Source organism: Podarcis bocagei (assembly GCF_964188305.1).
Source record: "Podarcis bocagei genome assembly, chromosome: 7".
Lineage (NCBI taxonomy): Eukaryota > Metazoa > Chordata > Lepidosauria > Squamata > Lacertidae > Podarcis > Podarcis bocagei.
In genome coordinates, this window is record NC_138132.1 from 86,607,245 (window position 1) to 86,632,264 (window position 25,020).

A 25,020-nucleotide genomic window follows, 5' to 3' on the forward strand; every position below is an offset into this window, starting at 1 on the left:
TTTCTATCGGCGGAAGGATTTGAGCGCGCGCAAAAGCCCAGCGAGAGCCATTGCGAGAGACAGCGCGCGCAAACGGCCCAGCAGGCTGAAGGGAAGCGCGGCTTCCTCAATCTTCCCGCCCTTGCCTGGAAAGAAGTCCCCGGCCGCAGCTTCCTCTCGTATATCCCTGCGCGCCCGAAGGAGGCGGCTCCTTGTGAGGGGAGGAGGGAAAGGCGGCCATTTTGTTCGCCTGCCGACGCTGTTTGCGGCATCTCCTCCTCCTCCGGAACGAGCGAGCGACCGAGCTGGGTTGGGGGGCGGGAAAGCGAGAGAGGGAGGAAAGGGGGCGCGCGGTAGGGCATTTAGGAGAAGGAAGGAGCCAGCTCGGGAGCGGGGGAAGAGCCGCGCGGGTGGACCCGGCGGGCTCCGGCTTCGCTCCCTCGCCCCGGCCGCTGAGAGGCGATGGCGGATGTGGACAAGCTCAACATCGACAGCATCATCCAACGGCTGCTGGAGGGTGAGCGAGGAGGGCGGCTTGAGGGAACGGAGCGGGGGGGATAAGGATGTACCGTGAGGCTGGATTAAGGGGGGCGGCGCGTGAGGCGGCTTTCTTGGGGGGCTTCCGCCGCCCTCTGGGGTCGCTGCCGCGGTTTGGGGAGGGGGCGGCAAATCATTAAAAGGGGGGGGGGTGCCCACAGGCTGGGGGGAGGGGGAAGGAGCGCGGAGGGCCGAAGGCCGTTTTATTTTATTTATTATTATCCCACCCTTTAGTTACAAAAAGCCCCACTGACTATAGCTCTCCTCCACATGACGGTTATGGGTAATAATAGTCGCAAATAGTAATAAATGAAGCCTAATAGCGTGACTTGTGTGCGCGCGCCGTTCGCCTCCTCTTCGCTTCTCGTTTCAGGCACTTTTGGGGCGCTTCTCCCTTCCTCCCGTATCTTGGGAGGGTGCAATGGGGGGGAGCGTTGTTGGGTTTGGGAGAGATGGTTTGGGGGAGACCCGAAGGTGTGGAGGCCAAGGGAAGGGGGTTATCTAGGGTGTCTTTGGGGGGGCTGTTGTATGTTCGGGGGGGGATGTTTCTGGAGGAGGGGTTGTACTGGTGGACGGGCGTGCATGCCTTTATGTAGATTTAGGTATGCGTGTGACTTTATTCATTTACAGTATATACTGCATCTGAATGCTGCTGCTGTTGTTCCTTTTGCTACAAAAAAGAAAAGAAGACAGGAGAGACTGGTAGGAAGGAGGAAGCTGTAATGGTTTTGTGTGTGTATAATATATCTTTTGAGTATGGGGTGCGTGGATTATTTGAGAGAGGACTCTTAACAATACAGAGAGGTGTGTGTGTGTGTTTGAATATGGGATGTATGGATACACACAGGTCAAAGTGGTATAGAGAGGATTCCCCCCCCCACCGCCCCCAAACTCTCTTGGGGGGGGATGAAGGTTTTTCTTGAGAAGAGTAGGGATTTTGGAGGCCCTTGACAGACTCCGCTTGGGGGGAAGATGAGTATTTGGAGTGGAATTGGGGGTGGGCTCCCAATATTTATTTGCATTGGTGTTTCTGTCGGGAGGGGGAAGGTGGGTTGGGGTGGATTGCAGAGGAGCAGTGAGATTGAGGAGCATTATTGGGAATGGAATTTAGGGTTGCTTGCCTGTGAAAAAGTGTTCCCATAAGGTGGAGGGGTGAAGTAAGGGGGTGCTGTTGAGGGCAGGGTGGGGTGAAGGTGCTGAACCCAATTAGGAATGGTTTTTTATTGCAGTGGGCTCATTTTTTTTAAAGTGCCCCTTTGTGGTTCTGTGAGGAGGTGAGGTGAGGTTAAGTGTTTCAGCTAGATGAAAGGGAAGTAAAGTAGTAATTGTTGTGGGTGGGGAAAGACTATGTGGAGGATGGTAAGAGGTCCCCTCACATAGAACACATCAGGGTATCTGAAATCCCATAGCCCTCCAATCATCTTAATTCTGACTTTGTCTTTGGACTCTCCTGAGTTGATTTGGCAGGGAAGGAGCCAAGACTGAAGGGTCCACATCCAAGATGGAGGGTCTGGAGGTGCTTTGTTTGTGCCTCAGTGATCTTTTTTCAGATTACAACAGTCTTTTCCTCAGTTCTTGTACACTCCGTGTGTCTGTGTGTGCATACATACACAAACATATAACTTAAAGATAGGTGGGGGTGCACACAATTCTTATTCTGATACATTAGATGTGCAGGCAGGGCTTTATTCTGATGTTTTCTTAGGGTAAGTGCATGTAGGTTGGTCATTTTTCATTGTTTTGCCCTCTGCTTAGCAAAGTGGAGTCTTACTTCTGTAGTAAGAGAAATCAGTGTTGGTTTAGTTTCCCTCCCGAAGCTGCATGACTGCTGGCCTGGGGAATCATGAGGGCGTTAAAATGTTGCTCACCCTCCTATGCCAGTCTGTTGTGGCCATTATTGTGGCAAGGGTGAAGCTTGCAAACAAATTAAAAATTTAATCCTTGTAGCAACATGAACATTTGACTGCTCTAAAGACATGATTGTGAGCCACATGGATGTCTGCTCATTTGAACATTTTCATCTGTCTGACCTTGGTGCTGGGGTTGTTTCTGATATGCCGTGTTCCCTAAATCTTAGATAGTGCATGTTTTGATTTCTAGGTTTGGGTAAACATGCTTATAAATCTTGGCTGAGGTGAAGCGTTGTGAAGTAGCTGATGACAAATTATCCTTGTAGCAGCAAGCAATATCACAGTTAGCTAGGGAGGGAGGCTGCACTAATCTAGCTTTGTCTGAGTCTATCCAGGACTTATGCTTGAAGAGTTCAATCAGGGAATTAACTTTTCATTTGATGCAAAGTAATCTGCAGCAATGTGGTCTGAGCTAAATATAAGGGATATGTCTTGCTGTAGTCTCTCGCCTCACTTCAGTGTCCCTTCCAGTTTTTTAAAGATACCTTTTAAAAAGTCTTTCTCATTTATTTTAGCATAGCCATGGAAATGGATAGGATTTGTGAATGTAGGATATTTGGGGTTGGATAAAATAGAACTATTGACATTGCTTCCATTGGTTTGGTGTTTGTCCTTTTTCCACCACCTTGATTTACTTAAAAATATAATTGACCATGTCTCCATCTCATCAATGAGCTTAAATTTAAGATGCCAACAATACTGATTTAGTGTAGATTGATTTCTCAGTAATTTCAGTGATAAATTTCTTGCTACATAAACTTTGAAAAGTTTGTGTAGACATAACTCTAGGAGCCAAGCAGGACACATCAACATCTTAGAAGATAATATAAATTGTATGGCAATTTAATGCCAAATTTGTGTTAATAAAATGTTAAATCGTTTAGTAATGGAGAGAATTTTTGAAACATTTCCACTTTGAATTTATACTTAAAAGTAGCTCAGCCCCAATGAACGTGAGACTTCAAAGAGGTAAATGTTGTAAGACATATTTGGTTGATTTGTGTATTGGATAGTGCTGTTTCTTAATTGTATATTTATACACAGCTCTTCCTCAAAAAGCTTGGGTTACTTTCCGTGTGTTCTCCCAGTCTTTTTCCTCACTGTTAATTGGTGAGAATTGTGTAATTGTTCAAGGTCTAAAAAGAACATCTCCTTGACTAATAATTGATACAATCAACAAGGAAGTAAGTTTAAAATTGTCAGAGAAATTGCTATTGCAAAAGGTAAGAGACAATAGTAAGATCATAGAGTTGGAAGAGATCCCGAGGGTCATCTAGTCCACCTTCTGCAATGCAGGAATATCAACTAAAGCATCCATGACAAATGGCTACCCAGCCTCTTCTTTGGACCCTCCAAGGAAGGAGAGTCTACAATCCTCCTGAGGGAATCCATTCCATTGTCAAACTGCTCTAACTGTTAAAGTTCTTCCTGGTGTTTAGTCAGAATCTCCTTTCTTGTAACTTGAACCCATTGGTTTGAGTCCTACCCTCCAGAGCAGGAGAAAACAAGCATGTTCCCATCTTCCATGTGACAACCCGTGAGATATTTGAAGATGGCTATCATATCTCCTCATTCTCATCTTTTCCAGGCTAAACATGCCCAGCTCCTTCAATCATTCCTCATAAGGCTTGGTTTCCAGATCCTTGATCATCTTGGTAGCCCTCCTCCGCATATGTTCCCGCTTGTCAATATCCTCCTTAAATTGTGGTGCCCAGAACCGGACACTATACTTCTGTTGATGCAGCCTAGAATATCATTAGGTCGTCTTCTTCTTCTTCTTCTTCTTCTTCTTCTTCTTCTTCTTCTTCTTCTTCTTCTGTTTCTGCTGCATCACACTGTTGACTCATGTTAAGTTTATGGTCTACTAAGTCCCCTAGATCCTTTTCACATGTACTACTAGTAAGCCCGATGTCCCCCATCTTGTACTGGTGCATCTGATTCTTCCTGCCTAAGTGCAGAACCTTACATTTGCCCCTGTTGAAATTCATTTTGTTAGCTTGCACCCAGTTCTCCAATCTGTTACGGTCATCTTGAATCCCAATTCTGTCTTCAGCTGCATTAGCTACCCTTCCCAGTTTGGTGTCATCTGCAAATTGGATGAGCATCCCCTGAATTCCTTCTTCCAAGTCATTTTTAAAGGCATTGAAAATGGACCCAGGACAGAACCCTGTGCTACCCCACTTGTCACTTTTTCCCAGGATGATGAGAAACTATTAATGAGCACTGTTTGGGTTTGGTCAGTCAACGAGCTACAAATCTACCTAACAGTTACCTCGTTCAACCCACATTTTACCAGCTTCCTTACAAGAATACAATGGGGAACTTTGTCAGAAGTCTTCCTCGGCCTCGGTCCAGTATACCTGAAGGAGCGTCTCCACCCCCATCATTCTGCCCGGACGCTGAGGTCCAGCGCCGAGGGCCTTCTGGCGGTTCCCTCATTACGAGAAGCAAAGCTACAGGGAACCAGGCAGAGGGCCTTCTCGGTAGTGGCGCCCGCCCTGTGGAACGCCCTTCCAGCAGATGTCAAAGTGATAAACAACTATCTGACATTCAGGAGACATCTTAAGGCAGCCCTGTTCAGGGAAGTTTTTAACGTGTGATATTTTATTGTATTTTTGGTTTTTATGGAAGCCGCCCAGAGTGGCTGGGGAGGCCCAGCCAGATGGGCGGGGTATAAATAATAAATTATTATTATTATTATTATTATTCCTGAAATCAAGATAAACTTATGTCCACAGCATTCCCCTGATGCACCAAACCTGCAATTTTATCAAAAAAGGAAATGAGATTCGTCTGGCATGACATGTCTTAGTAATCACAGCATCTTTTTCTAAGTGCTCACAGACTAACTGTTGAATTATCTGTTCTGGGTCCTTTCCTGGTATCAAGGTCAAGCTGACCGGTCTGTAGCTACCTAGGTCTTCTTTTTGAAGATGGGGGCAACATTTGCCCACCTGTAGTCTGTAGGGAACTCACCTGTTCTCCAGGAATTGTCAAATATAGGCAGAGGCTGTAAGATTACATCTGCAAGCTCCTTTGGTACCCTTGGGTGCAGTTCATCAGGCGTTGGAAATCAACACTTGTATGCTACTTCTACTACAGTTTGGCATGGATGTAGAGGAAAACCATAGTTTCATGCTGCAGCAGGAGTGACTAGCCTGTGACCCTTAAGATGTTGAATTATAGGTTTCATAATCCCTGGCTGTTGACCATTCTGGTTGGGGCTAATGGGAGTTGTAGGTCAGCAACATCGGGAGGACCATAGGTTACCCACCCCAATTCTATGGGAACAAGCTGTTGCCAGGTATTTTGTCTTCAGTGCCCACAGGAGTTTCTTAGATTTATAAATGCAGCCCTGTGCCCTAAGAAAGTTCGGGGACCCTGGTTTAAAACTAAAAGCAGAAACTTTCAATCTCCTGGTAGGCATTATGAGGAAGAAGTTATTGTAAAAAGAAACTGGTATTCTATTGTTTCTGGATTGAGCCAGAGTGTACAAAGTGCTTGATGGTCATTTCTCATCCACTCCACTATACAGAAATTCCATTTTGCAATTGGGTAGCTGCTGGATCTGAGAGGGAATGATTTGCCCATGAATTCTGGTCATTTCATGGCTGTATTGAAAATTCAAACTCTGATCATCTGAGTTCCAAGACATTAGCCCCTACTTCAGTATTCATAGGTGGTTGGCGATCTGTTAGCAAGCAGTGCTAACCACTTTTCTGTATGACTTTATTATCAGTAACTTCTGCAGTCATTTTAAAATGAACTGTAGTTCCCCGTTATGTCCTAACTCAAGGGCCTACGGTTTGTTCTAACTATAATTAGCTAATCGAAATTTATCGATGAAGTTCTGTCAAGTCTTATTTTCTATTAGGTCACATAAATGGCTGACTCTAGTATGCGAGGTGGGGCTACTGATTTTTTATTTTTGTCTTCATGAGATCTGAAGGAAGATATTAAGCATGCAAATATTTCCTATATATTGTAAAAAGAAACTGGTATTCTATTGTTTCTGGATTGAGCCAGAGTGTACAAAGTGCTTGATGGTCATTTCTCATCCACTCCACTATATATTTCCTCTTGTTTGCTTCATGGAGAATTTCCTTAAAGCTCAAAATGGTTTCTACAAAAATCACAGAAAGTGACTAAATCAGTTTGCTTTTAGCAGGGAAAGGGGTGGATTGACAAGACTGTCCAAGACTGCACTGTCCAAACCCTTGATGCACACAGTGAACATTGTTGCAGTTAAGCTGGTTTACAACATCAAGGCTTATTTTAGAATAGTAAAGTTAGTTTAGAACACAATAGAAAGCAAAACGTTGTGGAGAAGGAATGAATTTGGGTATAAACTCTTGTACAATGTTATATAACACTTACATAATGGCCACTAGTGATAGCTGTGGGAGATGACCTTAAGGTATCGACTGAGCTCATGAATAGGGTGTCTCCTCTCTCTCTGCAAGTAGCCTAACTCTGTAACCCCTCATTTAGAGGTTAGAGCACCATGACTTCCCTCACAGCATCTTTTTTGTGGGATTCCCTGCCTTGGGAGGTCTGTGTCCCTTCTGCTATTAAGTAAACAACTCCATTTCTGAAAATGTTTTTCCCCCTTCAGACCATAGATTATGGTAGTTTGATGTTCATACAAAGGAACAATACAACTATCAGGGTATTCACAGGGAAAAGCACTAATTTCTAAATGATGGTTCACTAAGCTACAGCAGCTTCTTATGAGATATTCTGTTCAGTGATCCCTTGCAAATAGTTGAGCCCCAGCTATTTTGTTCTTACAGATCAGATTTATAATGACACTTTAAATCTCTGGATACAGGATATTCAGGGAGTGGGAATTTATTTACACAAAGCAAAGTTTGGCAGAACAGTGTTGCTCCTTGGTTGGACCAAGAACAAATCCCTTAATTTGTTAATATTGAAGGAATGTCTGTTTACAAGAGGTTCATAAACTACTGACAAACTACACCTAGATCTATTTTTTCAGATCTAGTTCTAACTTGAAATTTTCAACAAGTGCGTGTAAATGTCAAATATGAAAGTAGCAAAGGCTTCAATGTTACAGCAACTTTAATTGGTTAGATTAATTAACAAGATGTAATTGACTTAAAATATGATTAATTGAGAAGCATTTTTTAAAGCATTTGAGAATTCTGAACAAACAAAACACATTGCGAAATAGATAGTAGATTAGCTGTAAGTACCGGCTAGAGCTGGGCGATATTGTAGTATGTTGTCTGAAACTGGTATGACATTCAGATTGTGGTACTGGTTTCAGACATTGAGCTGGCAATAGTTGCTTTCAGTATATCTGAAAACAACAAAAATGTTTGAAATTTCAGTGCTTGAAAAATTTATGCTATCTTTGCAACATGTGCAAATTCTGCATGCTTTCTAGAGGTAATCTCTTATTATTTTTAATGATATTTATTGAAAAAAGAATTTTTTTAAAATTACAAAGAAAGACAAAAACAGAAAAAGAAAAAGTAAAAACAAAACCAACATTTTCAAATTCTCCACTTTCATTACCTTCTTTCCATGACCTCCTCCTCCTCCCATCTCTTGTATCTTAATTAATAATTATCACAGCAAATCCTTTCCATAATTCATAATATTCTGTCATTGCATTACCTTGCTCTATTTTCATCTTATCTTATAAAAAAACTTAAAACTTATTTTTACCAACTTCTCATAACCATTACCTTTTTACCTAATTCTTTAAACATTTTTTACAAGAGCCAAGTAATTTCATTTCAGCATTTTCCCAACGTTCATCAATTTTATACAACATTCCTAATGATAAAAAAGAAATAAAAACAATCCTATCTTCTTCCAGCGTCCCCTCCCCCGGTCCCGGGATTGTCAGTCCTTTTTATCCCATTAGTCTGGCACATTAACCTGGTGATCTTATATCCGAGGCCTTCAAGTCTCTTCCATGCCCCTTCCGCAGCTGCTCTTCATATTTTCCTTTCACTCGTGGGAACTCCAGCTTGGTAGTGTTTTTGACCCTTTTCAGCAAATCAGCCCCTTTCCCATAGTCCAGACTAGACTCCATATGGGATTAAAAAAAAAATTGGAAGCCCCAACAGCTCCAAACCTCTGACGGCCCATTGTCAGACTCGGAAAGTCCAAACATCCTGCATAGGGGGGTCAGTCCGACCCCCCATTTCCAAATCAATCCAAACTTTGTCTTTCCTAGTCTGGTTTTTTCCAAGTTCATTTGTCACATCCAAAGGCTCATTTTCCTGCTGGGCCAAAAGTCCCTCCATCTCTGGCGTCCAAGATTCTGCGACATCCTCTTTTCTCATCTGCTCTATCAGGACACACTCCTGTTTAAGTTCCTGGGTGGGTTCCATATAGTTTCCCACTACCTGTTCAAATGTTCTGGCCGCATTAGTCATCAAATCCGTCTTCTGACTTAACTGATCCAATAGGGCATTTATTTTACAGAGAGCACCCAACAGTGCTTCTGAAAACATTGTCCTGCAAGGTCACAAGTCCTTTCCCACGATTGTAATCTTGACAGCTGCAAGCTCCCTAGAATTGGTTACTGTTTCACAGTCCCCTCTAGGGGGAGAACTTCTGGTTATTCTTTCTTTTGACAGGTTATTCTTTCCCTTGACAGCTGCAAGCTCCCTAGAATTGGTTACTGTTTCACGGTCCCCTCTAGGGGGAGAACTTCTGGTTATTCTTTCTTTTAAGGACAATAGCAACACAGTTTCTTTCTTTAAGATATTTTGTCAATATTTGTTCCTTTAAAATGCGAAAGGAAACAGTGGAATCACAATGTTACTCTTCTTTTAACAATGTGTCAAAAACATTTGTCTCTGGTTAATGAGCTTCAAAACGTCAATTCTGACACCCTGCTCCAGGGTCAGGACGGTGGAAAGTTACTTTACTTTAAACTCACTTCTGCAGGTTTAAACAGTCCAAAAAAAGATCCCCCTTCTTCTCCTGCTACCGAAGGGGGGTTCAGCGATTTTAAATGGTGAAAACCGATCCTTTAAAAGTGATTTTCTGTACGTTATCTTTGCTTTCTTCTGACTACAAGGAAACGGAAGGCTGACTTCCTGTTTAGACCTTCCCGTTTCAGTACCAAATTAAGGTGCATTTTTAAGTCCAATTCCTTTCTAATCGCCAGTTCTTATTAGAAGTCCAATTGTTCAGTGATTATTTTAGATGCCAAATTGTCCCAGGAAAAAGGCAGCGCTCTCCGGCAACGGCTATGCGGCTTCACTCCACGGAAGAAGCAGACGACTCACAGCACCGTGCCACTTCCCCGCTCCGCTCCGGAGCCCGTTGCCGGGCTCCTTTGCCAATTGGGGGGGGCGCAAACGGTGGCCGCCGAGTCCCACGGTCACAGGCTTCACCCGCCTGTGATTTTTGAAGGGTCCCTGCTGCGCCGTAGCGGTACAGACCCGATTTCCGTAGAGCCGGTTCCCTCCGAGTCACAGGGAATCCGCCATTACCGTTGGCGCCACCCCGGAAGTCCAATATCTTCTCATTTTAAGTCATACCACTTTCAGAGATCTTGGTCATACTTTATTGGGTGATTTAAGTAGCAAGTTGGAACCTGGCTTGTAGGCTATATTTTCCAGCTTCTCCTTGAAGACATCTAGTAAGGGAGAGTTTATAGGAAATGACTAGAATTCCGAATGGCATCAAATGCGGATTGCTATTCTAGGATACATTCCTTTTCATCCCTGTCTGGCCAAACTTCTCTGCTTGTGGGGGTGATGAGAATATAAGCTGAGGCAGTGGCAGAAGCTTCTGTTTCACAGATGCTGCTGAATAGTTTTGCCTACAGGCCTTTGGTTCTCTCTTTAAGAGCATTACTACAAGCATATTGTTTCTAAAATGCTTGATCTGTTTTCTGTCTATAGAAGCTTTTAACACGATAACACCCTTAACTGTTTAAAAGCATATAATGTAATTATCAGTGGGTCATTTCTATAAACTCTGTTGCTGATGGACACTTTGCATTTGAGGCTGCTTACTTATAGTTTGGAAGGAGAACTTGGGGCAATTGCTCTATTGCTCAATAGCTTCACGCATAATCACACTGCAGAGATGGGGAGATATATTAATAGGTTTATGCTTTATTACTTGTGTTAAATATTTTAATTGCACCCTCAATATATAGTAGTACTGATAAATGTCATCAATGAATGCTAACAAATGACGGGGAAGAAAAATTGAAGCATGTATTTGCTCATGTCACAACCATTGCCCTGCAATTATTCTGGTAATTGCAACTCCTTTCTGATACTAAACCTCAAAGTAAATTGTCTTAAACTACAGCCTTTGAGCTTTTCAAAGCTTCGGTGCAAGTACTTTAAACTGCTTGTTCTGCTTCCTGTGTAACATCAGTGCACAGGTGGTGTCTAGATTGAAATAGGTCAATAGAATACAGTGGTACCTCGGGTTACATACACTTCAGGTTACAGACTCTGCTAACCCAGAAATAATACCTCTGGTTAAGAACTTTGCTTCAGGATGAGAAGAGAAATCATGCTCCGGCAGCGCGGCGGCAGCAGGAGGCCCCATTAGCTAAAGTGGTGCTTCAGGTTAAGAACAGTTTCAGGTTAAGAACGGACCTTCGGAACGAATTAAGTACGTAACTAGAGGTACCACTGTATGTTGCACTGAAAACAACACATGCATCAATTGGGGAAGGCTCTGGGAAGGCTTAGTTAGTTGCACTGCTCAAACATGAGGTAGCATGTCTAACTGGTGTGAGGAACATTCTTGCCATCAGGTTTAATTGATTTGAAGTAACTCTTACTGGGTTTGGTGAATATCATACTCTGGCTTAGCTTGGGACCCATGCAGTTTTCAAATTCCTCTTGGTTTTGAATTAAGATATTAAACTTTTGCACCTTTTCCCTTCCATGTAATTAAGAATAGTTGGGACTGCAGCTTACATGGGGGTTTTGTTCCTGGGGGTTGCATGCAAAGGCAAAATTTTGCAGGGCAATCAGAGAGCCTGTGAAATCTCAAGACAGGCTTGCAAGAACCTCCAGAGCCCAGTAAGCAAGAGTCTCCTGCTCTTTTTCTATTTATTTAACTATTGGTGATAACTTGGGATCCTTTGCTTTGTCAACTGACAGTAACTTGGAAGTTGTATGCAGGCAGTGCCTGAAATTCCCCAGGCGTGTTTTGCAACTGGTGCAGGTCCAATTGTAACCACATGGAGAGCTTTAGATGCCTGTTTGGCAATGGATATCTCCATCTGGCTGGCCCCTCCAGCTTGCTTAAGCAGGTAAGCAGAAGAGCTTGTTCAATTTATAGCCTACCTTTTCCTCCAAGGAGTACATGGTTCTCCCCCTTCTCAGTCAGTCCCTACAACAACCTTGTGAGGTAGGTTAAGAGGCTGTGACTGGCCCAAGGGCATCTAGTAATCTTCCTGACTGAGTAGGGATTTGAATCCTGATCTCACAGGTCCTAGTTGGACACTAACCACAACACCACACTGACTTCCTAAAGAGTACTTCTGTGGGGCAGCTACATAAATTAAGTAGGTAAATAAAAATGGGGAAAGCAGAATATCACTTGGAGAAGGATCTGAAATACTCTCCTTGAAGCTTGAATTTGTTGTATTCTAGATAGTTTTATTTGATGTTTTAATGCATTGTAAACAACTTGCTTTTTTCAATTATAAAGCAGTAGAGAAATGAAATGAGTAATAACAATAATAAATGTCATCTCAAAAAAGGGCACCCAGACATTCCTTTGTGGTGACCATAACCTAGATTTAAGGTGCCATTGGGCGATTAGCTTATATATCTTGAGTTTCTAACACTGTTGCAGGTTAAACTGAAATAGGACCATAAATGGGTACTGCTATTTAAAACATATTCTCCTCTTTGGGGAAAAAAATTTTAACTGTGTAATCTTGTCAGCTCATCAGAAGGAGCAGGGCCTTAAATCCATGATTAATCCATGTGACTGTTTTGAGAAATATACATGTTTGGGAGAGGATGGAGTTGGAATAAGCAGTGTTGCACTAGATCAGTTGTGCTTCCTGGGGAAATAAATACCACTGGTGTAGAATCTGTTTCATATGGTTGTCCTCAAATTATAATTCTTGTATCTGTATCCTAAATATTTCACCAGCATAAAATACATTGGTGCAGCCTATATATGAAGCATTTGTTTCCTGGACCACTAGAATTTAGGAACAACACATATTTTAATAGGCAGTGTTTTCATTATTTGCCTTTTAATTCCAGCAGTGGGCAAACTTCCCTCAGCTTGAATCAAAATCTGCTTGGTAATCATGAGCCTTCTCTTACAGAGAAGTAAGAGTTCAGAAGATATTTCAAGACCCAAAATTGGTCATTTCCATTTATTGTAAAATAATCTGTTTTATGTGTTTAATGATGATTGATTTGAAACTCAGTAGATCTCATTTGCTAAACATGACCATCCTTTTTTTTCTTTCACAGTAAGAGGGTCAAAACCCGGTAAAAATGTGCAACTTCAAGAGAATGAAATAAGAGGATTATGCTTGAAATCTCGAGAAATCTTTCTCAGTCAACCCATTCTGTTAGAACTTGAAGCACCGCTTAAAATATGTGGTAAGCATTGAGATTTGTTGGCTCCAACTATCCTTTTTTTAAATGAACTGATGATGATGTGGCACAACTTCTTAGGTGGTATTTTCACCATCTCTGAAGATTGCAAATCCATTAAAATATTGCTGTCAAAGTACTGTAGTCATCCTATGCAAATCATGCTACTTGAGGGCAAAAGTAGAATCAATATGAATAGAATTCTGAAGGGAAACTTCTTCAAGTAGTCAGAATAAAGAGGACACAAATCCCAGAAAGAGGAAGCTTTATTCTTCAACCCAGTGGAGATTTGATTTTAGGTTATGGATACAGGCAACGAGCAATTTGCCTGGAGGTTATGTTCCTGACCCCTGTGCGCATTGGTGGAGCATGCATAAACCTGCTTCACCACATTATTCCACCGCCCTTTTACACCCCCTTTTTCAACCTCTTCCTCATTGCTGTGACGCACATGGGTGCACATCAGTTGGTCGTTGTCTGTATCAGTGTTAGTAATATCCATAACCATTTGTATACTAAAAAGTGGTGGCCCGTTTTTCTTCATCATTGCATGATTCTGTAAGTTGAAGCAGAAGGCCTTGCTTTTCACAAGAAGTCAAAGTAAGTTGTGTTAAAAAAGGTAAAGGGACCCCTGACCATTAGGTCCAGTCGTGACCGACTCTGGGGTTGCGGCGCTCATCTCGCTTTATTGGCTGAGGGAGCCGGTGTAAAGCTTCCGGGTCATGTGGCCAGCATGACTAAGCCGCTTCTGGCGAACCAGAGCAGCACACGAAAGTTGTGTTAGATACTGCTTAATGCAAAAGATTTAAGATTAAACTGGACTTGCTTAGTCGGAATTAATAACAAATAAAATTTTCACTTCAAGCCAGCTTCAATTTTTAGGACTGGGTTTGTTGTGCTTCTAACCTCACAGATCACAAATAATAGTATGAAAGTTTGTACTTTGGAGAAAACAGTGGTACAGTCCATTGAACATCTCTTTGCAAAAAACACCAATGAATGGAATAGGAATTGCTAATTGGAGGAAACTTACTGTTACATATGCTTACTTTTCTTAATGTTGTGTAACAATTCTTATTCTTTAAAGTGAGTATATTAGCATGCATTTGCTTTAATGAGCCAAACTCTCAAACCATATCAACACCATTTTGTTTTGTTTTAAGGTGACATCCATGGACAATACTATGATTTACTTCGACTCTTTGAATATGGAGGTTTCCCACCAGAAAGCAACTATCTATTTCTTGGTGACTATGTTGATAGAGGGAAACAATCTTTAGAAACAATTTGTCTTTTACTGGCCTACAAGATAAAATACCCAGAGAATTTTTTCCTCCTTAGAGGGAACCATGAATGTGCCAGCATTAATAGAATTTATGGCTTCTACGATGAATGTAAGTACTTCTGGTGCTGTCTTTTGAGACTTTGGAAAGTGATTCATAGTGTAAATGGCACTATTTTTACTATAAAATAACCTCTGGGTTTGGAGTGAGTTGCTTATTAATGACAATACTGACTTGCCTAGTTCAGAGTCTTTTCTATCATTTTGGCAGGTGAAATATAGCCTTCTTGTTCTTCCTTTGCTCTCTTCAGAAGAGAAAGGTGCAACTACAGTCCGGTCTTCACCAAGTCACTGCTCTGCCCAGCCTCCACTTAAGTGTTAAATTAAGCTCATATTTATAATGTTAACTTTTTCAGTTTGAGTTTGCAAGTACAAAGTTGAACCCATTCCTCCTTGACTTGGCACTGGGTGGTGTTGTCTTACTCCAGTTGCTGGACTGGATGTGAATTCCTCCCTTTCCTTGGAGGGCAGTTCATTATCAGCCTTGCTTGAAGATAGTGCATACCTTGTTACTGCTCTTCTGGTCCTTTAATAATCAATTGATTGGTTAAAAGCAAGCCTGATTGAATTGCATGCCTTTTTTGTTCTCTGCATGGTGGTAAATACAATAAGGATGCTCCATGCCATGACACAATGTGTAATCTCTGTTTGCTTTTGTTGCACTTTCTGGAATTGACTGTAAATTCAGTTTCTGGCTGCTCCATTTGGTGATATAAACCTAGGGTTTGAAAAATATACATACTTGGTTTCAGGACTTTATGAATCAGGTAGTCTGCTTTTCCTATAGCCTCTGTCACTTGCTAGTCTTTAGTAACCAGTGCGCCATTGAGCCCACTGGTTTTAAAATGTGTTGAATCACATAATTTATATCAATAAACACTGCATTTTTCACAGATACATTTGTACTAAAAGTGGTTTACAAAGAACAGTACAGGCGTAATACTTCAGTAACTGTCTACAGCAAACCTACTACATTGTGGTTCATATTAATTGAGGTGGGACGAGATCCACTTTTTCAGCAGCTTCAGATTAACATTGCACCATTATTCTCCCCAGTGATTTTATAGTACCAAATGATGCTAATGATGGCATCCATTTGCCATAAGCCTTGCAAAGCATGTTCATATTTCTCTGTTTAACGACTTCTTTAATGGATACAAAACAATTGAGCACCTGCTTTGCATACAGAAGGTCCCCAGGTTTTATTCCCCAGCATCTCTGAGTAGGGATGGGAAAGAAGAATCCTGTCTGAAACTGCTGCTGCCAGTCAGTGTAGATAATACTGAATTAGATGTACCCAAGGGTCTAACTTGGTATAAGGCAGCTTCCTTTGTTCTGATTTGTCTGGGACTGCCTGCTCACTGATATCTGTAATCCCAGGAAGAATTGTTAATAAAGCAGAACATGTGATTAAAAACATAGCCAAACGATCCCTTTCACATTACAGCTTTATATTATGGAATAGCCTGCAGTTCGCTGGTTCCGTCTCGGTGGTTTGAACTCCCTGTCCTTTTAATGGCTTAACTCTCCTGATGCTCAGGTGTATTTTTGTATCTTGTAGGCTAATTGCAGCATTCACACTTAGATTCTCCTCATACTCCCCACCCCTTCATTCAGTGAACTTCATACTTAGTCAGGTTTGTAATAGGTTCAGCATAATTTGTTGGTTAGGCTTGCTTGGAAGCAAATTGCGGAAACTGTCGTGAGTGTGATAAGAGGATTTGCACTTGATGCTGTCACCATTTGACAGCATCCTAGGCAGCATGTGCTTCAGTAAAACAAGAGCAATGTTCAAATAGATCTAGGATATGGGAGCCTAAATTCCGGGTCAAGACTAAGGGTCACTTATCAGTGGTGAAGGTGCAGTGAGGGATCATTAGCAAGCTCATGGCTTATTTTTGCCTTGGGAGTCTCTAAACGCTAGAACGCTAGAACAGTTATTAGAATAGCATCTGTATGTGAAAAGGGTTGATGGTGATGACTGTAAGAGTCCTGCTTGACTGGACTAAAGATTCATCTAATCAAGCATCTCACCATCCTACAGGTAGAATGTGAAAGCACATTTCCCATTGTTGTCCCTCAAAGCTTGTATTCAGGGGTGCACTACCTCTGAACACAGGTGACATTTGTCATCAGGGGTTTTAGCTGTTGGTAGCTGCCATGAATTTGTGTCACAAGCTTATTTAAAGCCATTCAAGCCAGTGACCACATTGTGGCTTGTGGAATGAGCTCCATACATTAATTATGTGCTGTGTGAAGTAGTACGTTTCTGTGGTCTGTCCTGAGCTCCTTGCCAGTTTATTTCTAGAGCAGGTATTATGACAGAAAGGGAAAAGATCCTCAAGGGTTTGAGATACCCCTGTGTTTGGGTTTTAGCAGGTATGGAGAACAGTTCCTCTTCCAACACAGACTAAGACCTTAATGTTAAGCAGATCAAAGATACAAAAATGTAAATGTAGGTCTCCTTGCCCTCCCTATTCTCTTCTTCTGCCGCTGTTAAAATACAAGTGAGTTCATGTACTGAAATATCTCCCCAGGTAAAAGAAGATACAACATCAAGCTGTGGAAAACCTTTACAGACTGCTTTAATTGTTTACCAATTGCAGCCATTGTGGATGAGAAAATATTCTGCTGTCATGGAGGTAAGTTGATATATGATTTACAAAGTGATACTTGCTTGACCATCTTGGGTAAGTCAGCATTAGAGCCACTCAGACCCGTGCAGTGGGGCGGCAGCTGGGTACACTTGCCCTGGGCCCTAGAGGATTAAGCTGGCCAGGGGCCTTGCCAGGCACCAACTTCCTTTTTTTTGTTTGAGTTTATAATGTTATTCTAACAGGACTCCTGCCCCAGGCCTCAGGCAAGCTCTGTGCAGGCCTGGAGCCACTTTCTCTGTATTGCAGGGCACTGCATTTCATTCTATCTAAAGCACAGGTTGAGCACACTGCAAAGTTTCACAGCTAATGTCAATTGAGATAATGTTTCTAACTCTTAACAGGTTTTTGGTGTAATAATGTATTGAATAATGTTTGTCCAAGCAGCCTATTTGTACCCTTGTTTGCATAGGGGAACACCTGCAAACTACTTTGACCGAGTGTGATATAGGAAGGAGTTACTATATACCAGAGTTAGTCTGAATATAGCTCCCTCCCCCATACCATTTGAACTGCAGTCATGACAATGAATCACCAGAACAACAAATTTGGTGACGGGAAGTAACCCTGTATGCATTTGGTGACCCCACCATTAGAGTGAGGTGGCTATAGGGTGCTCCAGCTTACGTGTTGCTGTAGCGATGGGGCTAATATATAATCTGAGACAGAATGAGAAGTAGACCTCTACTGAAAAGGCCTAATTTTGTAACTGCCGGAACTCTTAACACTGAAATATGATGCTATAAATGCATGCTATCTGCTTGTGGGTAATTGCATACTTGTAGGTAATTGTAGGTTATCTGGACAGTTCCCAGTACCATGTTATAAAAATACTTGTGTTATACTAACCTAGCATCTCCTTACCCATTTTTGATTTAAATATTTAGCCTTGCCACTCCTGAACTATAAGCAACTGCAGTATGCTTACACAGGCAAAAACATCAGGGTTGCAATACTAGGCGTTGAATTGGGAGGCTACAGCTGAACAGATGTGAGGACAAATATTATGACCTTGCAGAAAGGACAGGTCATACCTCTTTAATTTGAGGCAGCTGCTTTAAAGCAATAAAATGTTCTACTTTTGAGCAGCTTAGATATAGTGACTGTCTGACTCTGTGATGGGCAGCTTGCTCTGGAGATGGCTGGTGTGGGGGGAAGGATTAATCCTGTAGCCTTCCTTGCTCCTTCATTCAAAGCCTACAGCAGTACTGAAAAAGAGATGGATTTTTTAGCACTGAGTTCCATCTTGAAGAAATTTATTTTTTGTGCCAATCAACCCTACGCTGTGTAACCCCTCCAAGCCAAATTCCAATGTATAATGGGGTGGTAAAAAGCGGGTGGCACTGTGGTCTAAACCACTGAGCCTAGGGCTGGCCGATAGGAGGGTCGGTGGTTCGAATTCCCGCAACTGGGTGAGCTCCCGTTGCTCAGTCCCAGCTCCCAACCTAGCAGTTTGAAAGCACATCAAAGTGCAAGTAGATAAATAGGTACCACTCCGGTGGGAAGGTAAACTGCGTTTCCGTGCACTGCTCTGGTTTCGCCAGAAGCAGCTTAGTCATGTTGGCCACATGACCCGGAAAAACTGTATGTGGATAAATGTTGGCTCCCTTGGCTAGTAAAGCGTGATGAGCGCCACAACCCCAGAGTCGTTCACAAGGGGTCAGAGATCCTTTAACTTTACCTTTAAATGTCCCAGACAAAGCTGTGTGTGGTGTTGGAAAAGGGACACTGAAATCCATTTTCTTGGATCAGTTCTTGTTTGAAAAACCATGGGACATTTTTCCTGCTCCAGTACATTAACATTGATTGCAACAAAAAGTACCCTATCACAAAAATTAATAGACTACTTGAGATAGATAGATAGATAGATAGATAGATAGATAAGGTATGTCCCAGGCACTTTTTATATATAGAAAGAAAACTAAATTTTATGTTACTGAAATTTGGGAGCATTGTTAATCATTGTGCAGATGACAATATCCTAGTTTATGAAGATCACATGGTGAGCCTACTGTGTGAATAGTGAAGTGAAAAGTGCATCCATTTGTCTCACAAACTGTCACGGTAACTAGTTGTAAGATCCTACATGGGAATATTTTAAAGACATTTTACCTCTTTAGGTAAAAAAAGGAAAGCGTGCAAAATGTGTATTGTACAGTGCAGCACTCACTCTTTCACATACATACGCTTCACCACCTTGATATATTTTATGATACGGCATTATAGAAATATTTTTATTAAATAAATATATGGAAGGAGTTTTGGTTCGGTGCTTGCGTAAGAAAAAACACTATCTCTGTAGTACCGGCACCTTCCCACTTATATAGGGCTATGTTCCTGGGTACCATGCATATACATGAAATCATGTGTAGTTGGAAACACGCATCTAAAAAGCCAAATTCCACTACAACTGCCCTCTCCACACCTCCTTTCTCAAACTTCAACTCTCTATAGGCATCAAAGGTTGGTGCAAAGGCTCCTGGAATTGCTAGCCATTTTCCCGTTCTTTTTGAGCTGTTTTTGCCCATTTCACACCTTCCTGCAGTTTAAATCAATTTATTTAATTATTTCCCAGCACCACACAAGCACGTGAGTCGAACATGCATTAAGTGAGGAGACGCCTGTACTATGTTACTTTGGGTACCTGTTTTCACCGTGGTGATTCTGTAAAGGAGTTTGTTCCTCTTTCTGTTAAATTTTCTCAACTATTACCTCTTTAAATAGCCTTGATCTGCCACTTTCTCCTTCCTTCAGATTTTTATATTCAGGGAAAAACTTACCCTACAGACCCCCACTCTTGCACAGCTGTGATCTCTTAGTACCAAGTACTCCAGCTACCCTGTCTTGGGTCTGAGACGTGTGGATGCCTATACAGGTGTCCTATTCATAGGCATTTCCCCCTGTGACTCTTTACTCTTTTTAAAGTACAGCCATTCACATATATTTGTGTGCTAGTTACAAAGTTATATCCTGTAATTCGCTTTGAGAACCTGAACCACTTGTCCCATCATCTGTGAGGCATACCAAATCAGATGCTTCCACCTAGCTGGCTCTGCAGGTGGAACATGTTTTATTCTGTCTCTACGGCCGTTTCTTTCCAGCATCATTTATGCACATAAGTGTCACGACCACTAACGCTTCTTGCACAGTACCTAGGCAGCATGTGATGTCTACAGCCTTCACACCATTCATGCAAGGCGCCATGGGGGCCCCACACCAATCACAAATTCCTATGTTCCTAATCAACTCTACTGCTACCAGTCTCCTTGCCTCGCAGTAGCATGTCCTTGGCATGAGAGGATAGTTCATACCAGAAATGGGACATATCTGAGGAATAATTTTGGATTGCATTGGATAGCTTCCTCAAAATAAGCATAGATGAGGTTGCAGTGGGAATGAAGATACTGTCACTGCACAGTGTGTGCATTTGCCGAGTGCCCAGCATGTGAACAAAATGCAAAGCAGCTGCATCTTAATCCCCTGCAGGCTTATCGCCAGACCTCCAATCAATGGAACAAATCCGACGAATTATGCGGCCTACTGATGTGCCAGATCAAGGCCTCCTTTGTGATCTGCTGTGGTCTGACCCTGACAAAGATGTCCTGGGATGGGGAGAAAATGACAGAGGAGTTTCTTTCACGTTTGGAGCTGAAGTGGTTGCAAAGTTCCTTCATAAACATGATTTGGATCTTATATGCAGAGCTCATCAGGTAAAGACCAAATGCTAAGAGTTGATCCTGGGGAAGGAGCCACCAGCTCCTGGGCCCCAGTGGACACCCCTTGGTCCACCACGCAAGAAACTGGTCAGTCTCCTCTTTTCCCCCTCCCCCTTCAAGTTCACTTGCCTCAGAACGATGCTTGCTTTACGAGTTCCTGGCCTTGCTGATCTAGCCTTGTCTCTAAATTGCAGAATGAGATGAAACAAGCAGCTTGTGAGGTTAACGTGGTTTTGTAGCTAGAAGAATGACTGGGCCCTGGAGGCCTGGATTCATAGGCACAGCCATAGAACTTCCTCTATAGACCACTATGCCACTGTTATTCAGTGTCCCATGGTAAAAGATTTAGATAAATGCTCAGAGCTTCATTCATATATATCTCACCTGAGTAATCTTTGCAGCAAGCCAGTGAAGTGAAGTGCAGTGATCATCACAGAGTGGGGTGGGGAGCAGGTGAGATTGGGAGTGGTTTACGCTAAGACCATGTCGTGATGACATGGCACAACTATGGTGAGATTTGAACCAGGGACCTCTGAGTTCACGACTTGGGTTGGCCACAACACCAAAGTGATTCTGCTGCACTAGAAGGCGTGGAAGGAGGATTAGAAAAAGGTTAGGAGTATTAAAATTACTGCTGTTGTGTGATATTCGCCCCCTTTCAATTAATTGAATTGTCTTTGCTTTAAAGGTGGTTGAGGATGGATATGAGTTCTTTGCAAAAAGGCAACTGGTAACTCTGTTTTCTGCCCCAAATTACTGTGGGGAGTTTGACAATGCGGGTGCCATGATGAGCGTGGATGAGACTCTAATGTGTTCCTTCCAGGTACAGTATATTTTTAGGGTTTAGGTGCCTCATTTTCCCCAATAATGTTGCTTCTTTTCACTTTTAAGCCGGTCTTCCTTAAATTAAACCAGAATCGTAAGCACTAGCTATTTGAAAATGCGTTCCATTTCCTTTAATCTGTGCTGAGGCACCAGCTTGCCATAAAATAAGTAGGACAGCTGTAATCTGTTCCACCTTGAATTGGATTGTCCAAAGAGTCATGGCTCTTCCCTGCTGCCTAATGCTGGTGATCTGAGAGGAGGCATCGAAAATTGCAAGCAGTGGGAGGGAAAGCAGGGTGACATTTATATCCAAGGTGCTGCTGTTTACCTTTATAGCCCTAAATGGATTAGGCCAGAGGTCCCAGGAGCACCTGTTACTGAATGAGCCTTTCCCATCCCGTGCATTGAGATTCTGGTGACACCCTTAGCTACTCTCTTAAGTGAAGAAATGTTGTCTTCCTCTTGGAGCAAGGCTATTTTGGCAATAGAATCTGCATTGACATTCCTGAAGACCGTTCTATTCCCTCTTCCCTTTGGGAGTGGAGGGAGTCTTCTTTCCCTACACTGCAATATTTCAGTAAGGTGAGGCTGTTTAAAATTATTGCCCTGGAAAATAATTATTTTTGTGTGTGCCAAGACCCTGAATGAATGATTTTACAGCTCTAAGCCATGTCCATTGGGTGGAAATCACAAAATTATGGGTGCAGAATATATATAGCCAGGTTTTGGGATAACACCAGTAGCCCCCTTCTTGTACCCTCATCTCTGTTCAGCTGCATACAGTGCTTCCATTGCTAAGAAAGAACGTTGTCATTCCAGATTTTGAAGCCTGCCGAGAAGAAGAAGCCCAATGCTAGCCGGCCTGTAACACCACCCAGGGGTATGATCACAAAACAAGCAAAGAAATAATCACTCTTGGCCCTGCCTAGTTGGGACTTGTACTATAGTATATAATCATTTTTAAAAAACGGTAACTTGTATCTGTCAGCTTGCTAAGACTAGATTAATGTGTTTGTGGGGTTTTTGTTTCCCCCCCCCCCTTTATTTTGATGGATGGCGTTTGCTGGTTGTAACAGCAAATGAGACTTCCTTCTCAAGAAGAGTTTTTTAAAATTCTTATGTTCATTTGAAGAGAGAAAAAAATGCTTTTCCCCCTTATTGTTCCAGCTGTATACTTCACAGCAACTTATTCTGTCATTCCGGGAAATTGTACAATTGACTCCTTGAACCTGTACAGACCAGGTGGTGTGTGATGCCTGCTTTTCTTTTAGGACCTTAAGAGGCACTAGTGTGCTGCAAGACTAGGAAACTGATTACTGTCGAATTACATATTGTTTATACGAACCACTGTGAATGTCTTTTATTTTATTGTTTTAAAGGGATTGCTTTTTTTCTTGTCATGTACACTAGTTACGTTGCTGTCAGCATTTTGAAACCACCCCATAACCTTTGCCAGCTTCCCTGGTATGATGTATATTTTAATTCAAGCACACTTCCCTCCCATATACTTCAAAATGACAATTAAAGCCATTATTTTAAAGGTTTGTGTCTCTTTTTGTGAAACCAAAGTGCATAGAGAAAACTTGTTGGCACAGCTCATAGGGATTCATTGGCAGTATCTAAGTCAGGTTTTTTCCTCTGCAGGAAGGACGACTTGAACTAGCAGAGAGTAATGCTGGGATCAGCTGGGATGCAGGATTAAAGCCTTTTGATACTTCCCCTATATTCAGTGTCGAAGCTTGCTACTGTGCTATTTTAGCCAGTTCAGAAAACTGTCACGTGTGGAGAGCTGTTCAGAGACTTGCCTGAGAATTAGAATTCCTTTTAGGGTTTGTTTGTTTGTTTGTTTGTTTGTTTGTTTGTTTGTTGCAGCTGAAGACTTATTCCACAAAGTTTAAAAAACAACCAGCTACAACAGTGAACACTGTTCATCTGTTTCTATGAATATAACACAGTATCCTGTGGTGTGTGTTTTTTTAATTAAAAAAACCTAATCTTTTTGAACAGATGACAGTGTACAATACAATGTGGTAAAATGCTTATTAAATGAATAACTTGTTAAATCTTCTCAGTGTCAATTTTATCAGTATTGCATGCATGCAGGGTAGAATGCAACTTTGAAAAAAAATGTTTCCCAAAGAAGCTTGAGCCTACCATGCTGATGGGTCCTCCTTAAGGAATTGAATTTGAACAGCAGCTGCTCAAAATGACAGGCCAGGATACACACCTCTGAACCATTCCTGACAGTGTGGTGACCAACTGGGCCTGGCTTCTTCTTCCTGTGGTTTCCTTGTTAGAAAGAGTGAAACCCAGTGCTCCAAGAGAGTAGATTTCAACTGGGCATCTTCTGGGATGAGCATAGATCAGCTTTGCAACAGCTGGTCAGCTTGCAGGCAAGTCTAGATCATAGGGAACTGTACCTAAAGAGTGCCTGTTTCAGAGTCTACTTGGGTTGGATGGGCACAAGATTTAAGAGTCCTCTCTGGGGTCTTAACTGCCAGCAGATATGCAGGACTTTTAACAGGAAGCAAGCAGACTGCATGGATTGTCAGAGAAGGCTGTCTTGCCCAGGGGACCAACAGTTGTGCAGAGTGTGTGTTCATTCCCTTTGTTTCATACAGTGGAAAAGGAAGGAACCAAAAACGTACTGCAGACCCAGGGCCCTTTTGTTAACACACTTCAAGATGCACTGCAACAAGCAGAAGTGGAAAAGGGCATGCAGAGCTTGTGCCATCAGCTCTTGAGTGAGTCACGGCTCAGAAGAAACTGCAGATATGCCCTGTATATTCTAAACTGTCTCTCATTCACTTCAGTTGCATAGGTCAAAAGCAGTGAGGGGAGGAATGGTGTAGCAGGAGCAAAGGAGCCTAGCCAGTGCAACTGTTGGGTTGATATTCCTTGCTCTCCCCCCCCCCCCCCATGCTGAAATAAGTGCTTGTATGATTGGCATTGCAGCTCTGTGTTCTCCATCCTTTCTAGTTTACTGCTGGGTCTTGAGACAGTCAAATCCCTAGTTTTTCCTGAATGGGGTAGGATGGAGAGAGAGAACTTTTTCCCAGGCCTTCAAATCTCCAGGAAATGTTAACTCTATAAAATAGTTAATACACATCTAGTTTTTCAAATCCCCAGTTTTCATGAGCTTTTTTTCATGGTTGCGAGGAGTCCCAGCAGGGTCTCCTAAGGTTGGCACAATAGGAGCTGGAAATTTTGTCGCCTGAGGCAGAGCAGCAACTTTGGTCACATCAAAGTGTGCATCATATCCAAGCCCAGTCAAGTTGTTTTGGCACCCGAAGCAGAAAAGCCCCATCCTTCCCATAATAAATAATGATTTGCTGTCCTTTCATTACACCCAATGAAAGGTGGCCATCTCAATCTGCCTAATGGTATGGCCGGCCCTAAGGCCAGTGAACTGAAAACACCTGTGTGAATAGTGTGTTCAGACCTGACTCGGTCTGAACTGCCAAAGAGGGA

The 25,020-nt window shown here is 42.3% G+C and overlaps 1 protein-coding gene across 2 annotated transcripts; it reads left to right on the forward strand.

The window, feature by feature from the left end:
- Positions 1–307: 307 nt before the first annotated feature.
- On the forward strand, positions 308–23,253 carry PPP1CC (protein phosphatase 1 catalytic subunit gamma). 2 transcript variants are annotated; one of them, XM_081203198.1, is made up of 8 exons: positions 308–496; positions 12,887–13,018; positions 14,176–14,406; positions 16,892–16,996; positions 20,495–20,718; positions 21,413–21,547; positions 22,369–22,429; positions 23,194–23,253. In XM_081203198.1, the coding sequence occupies exons 1-8, from the start codon at positions 442–444 to the stop codon at positions 23,205–23,207; spliced, it is 957 nt and encodes a 318-aa protein (XP_081059324.1). In that variant the 5' UTR covers positions 308–441; the 3' UTR covers positions 23,208–23,253. The 2 variants fall into 2 exon arrangements, with proteins under 2 accessions (XP_081059324.1, XP_081059323.1); XM_081203197.1 differs by lacking the exon at positions 23,194–23,253 and having other exon boundaries at positions 309–496; positions 22,369–23,089.
- The last annotated feature ends 1,767 nt before the right edge of the window (positions 23,254–25,020 follow it).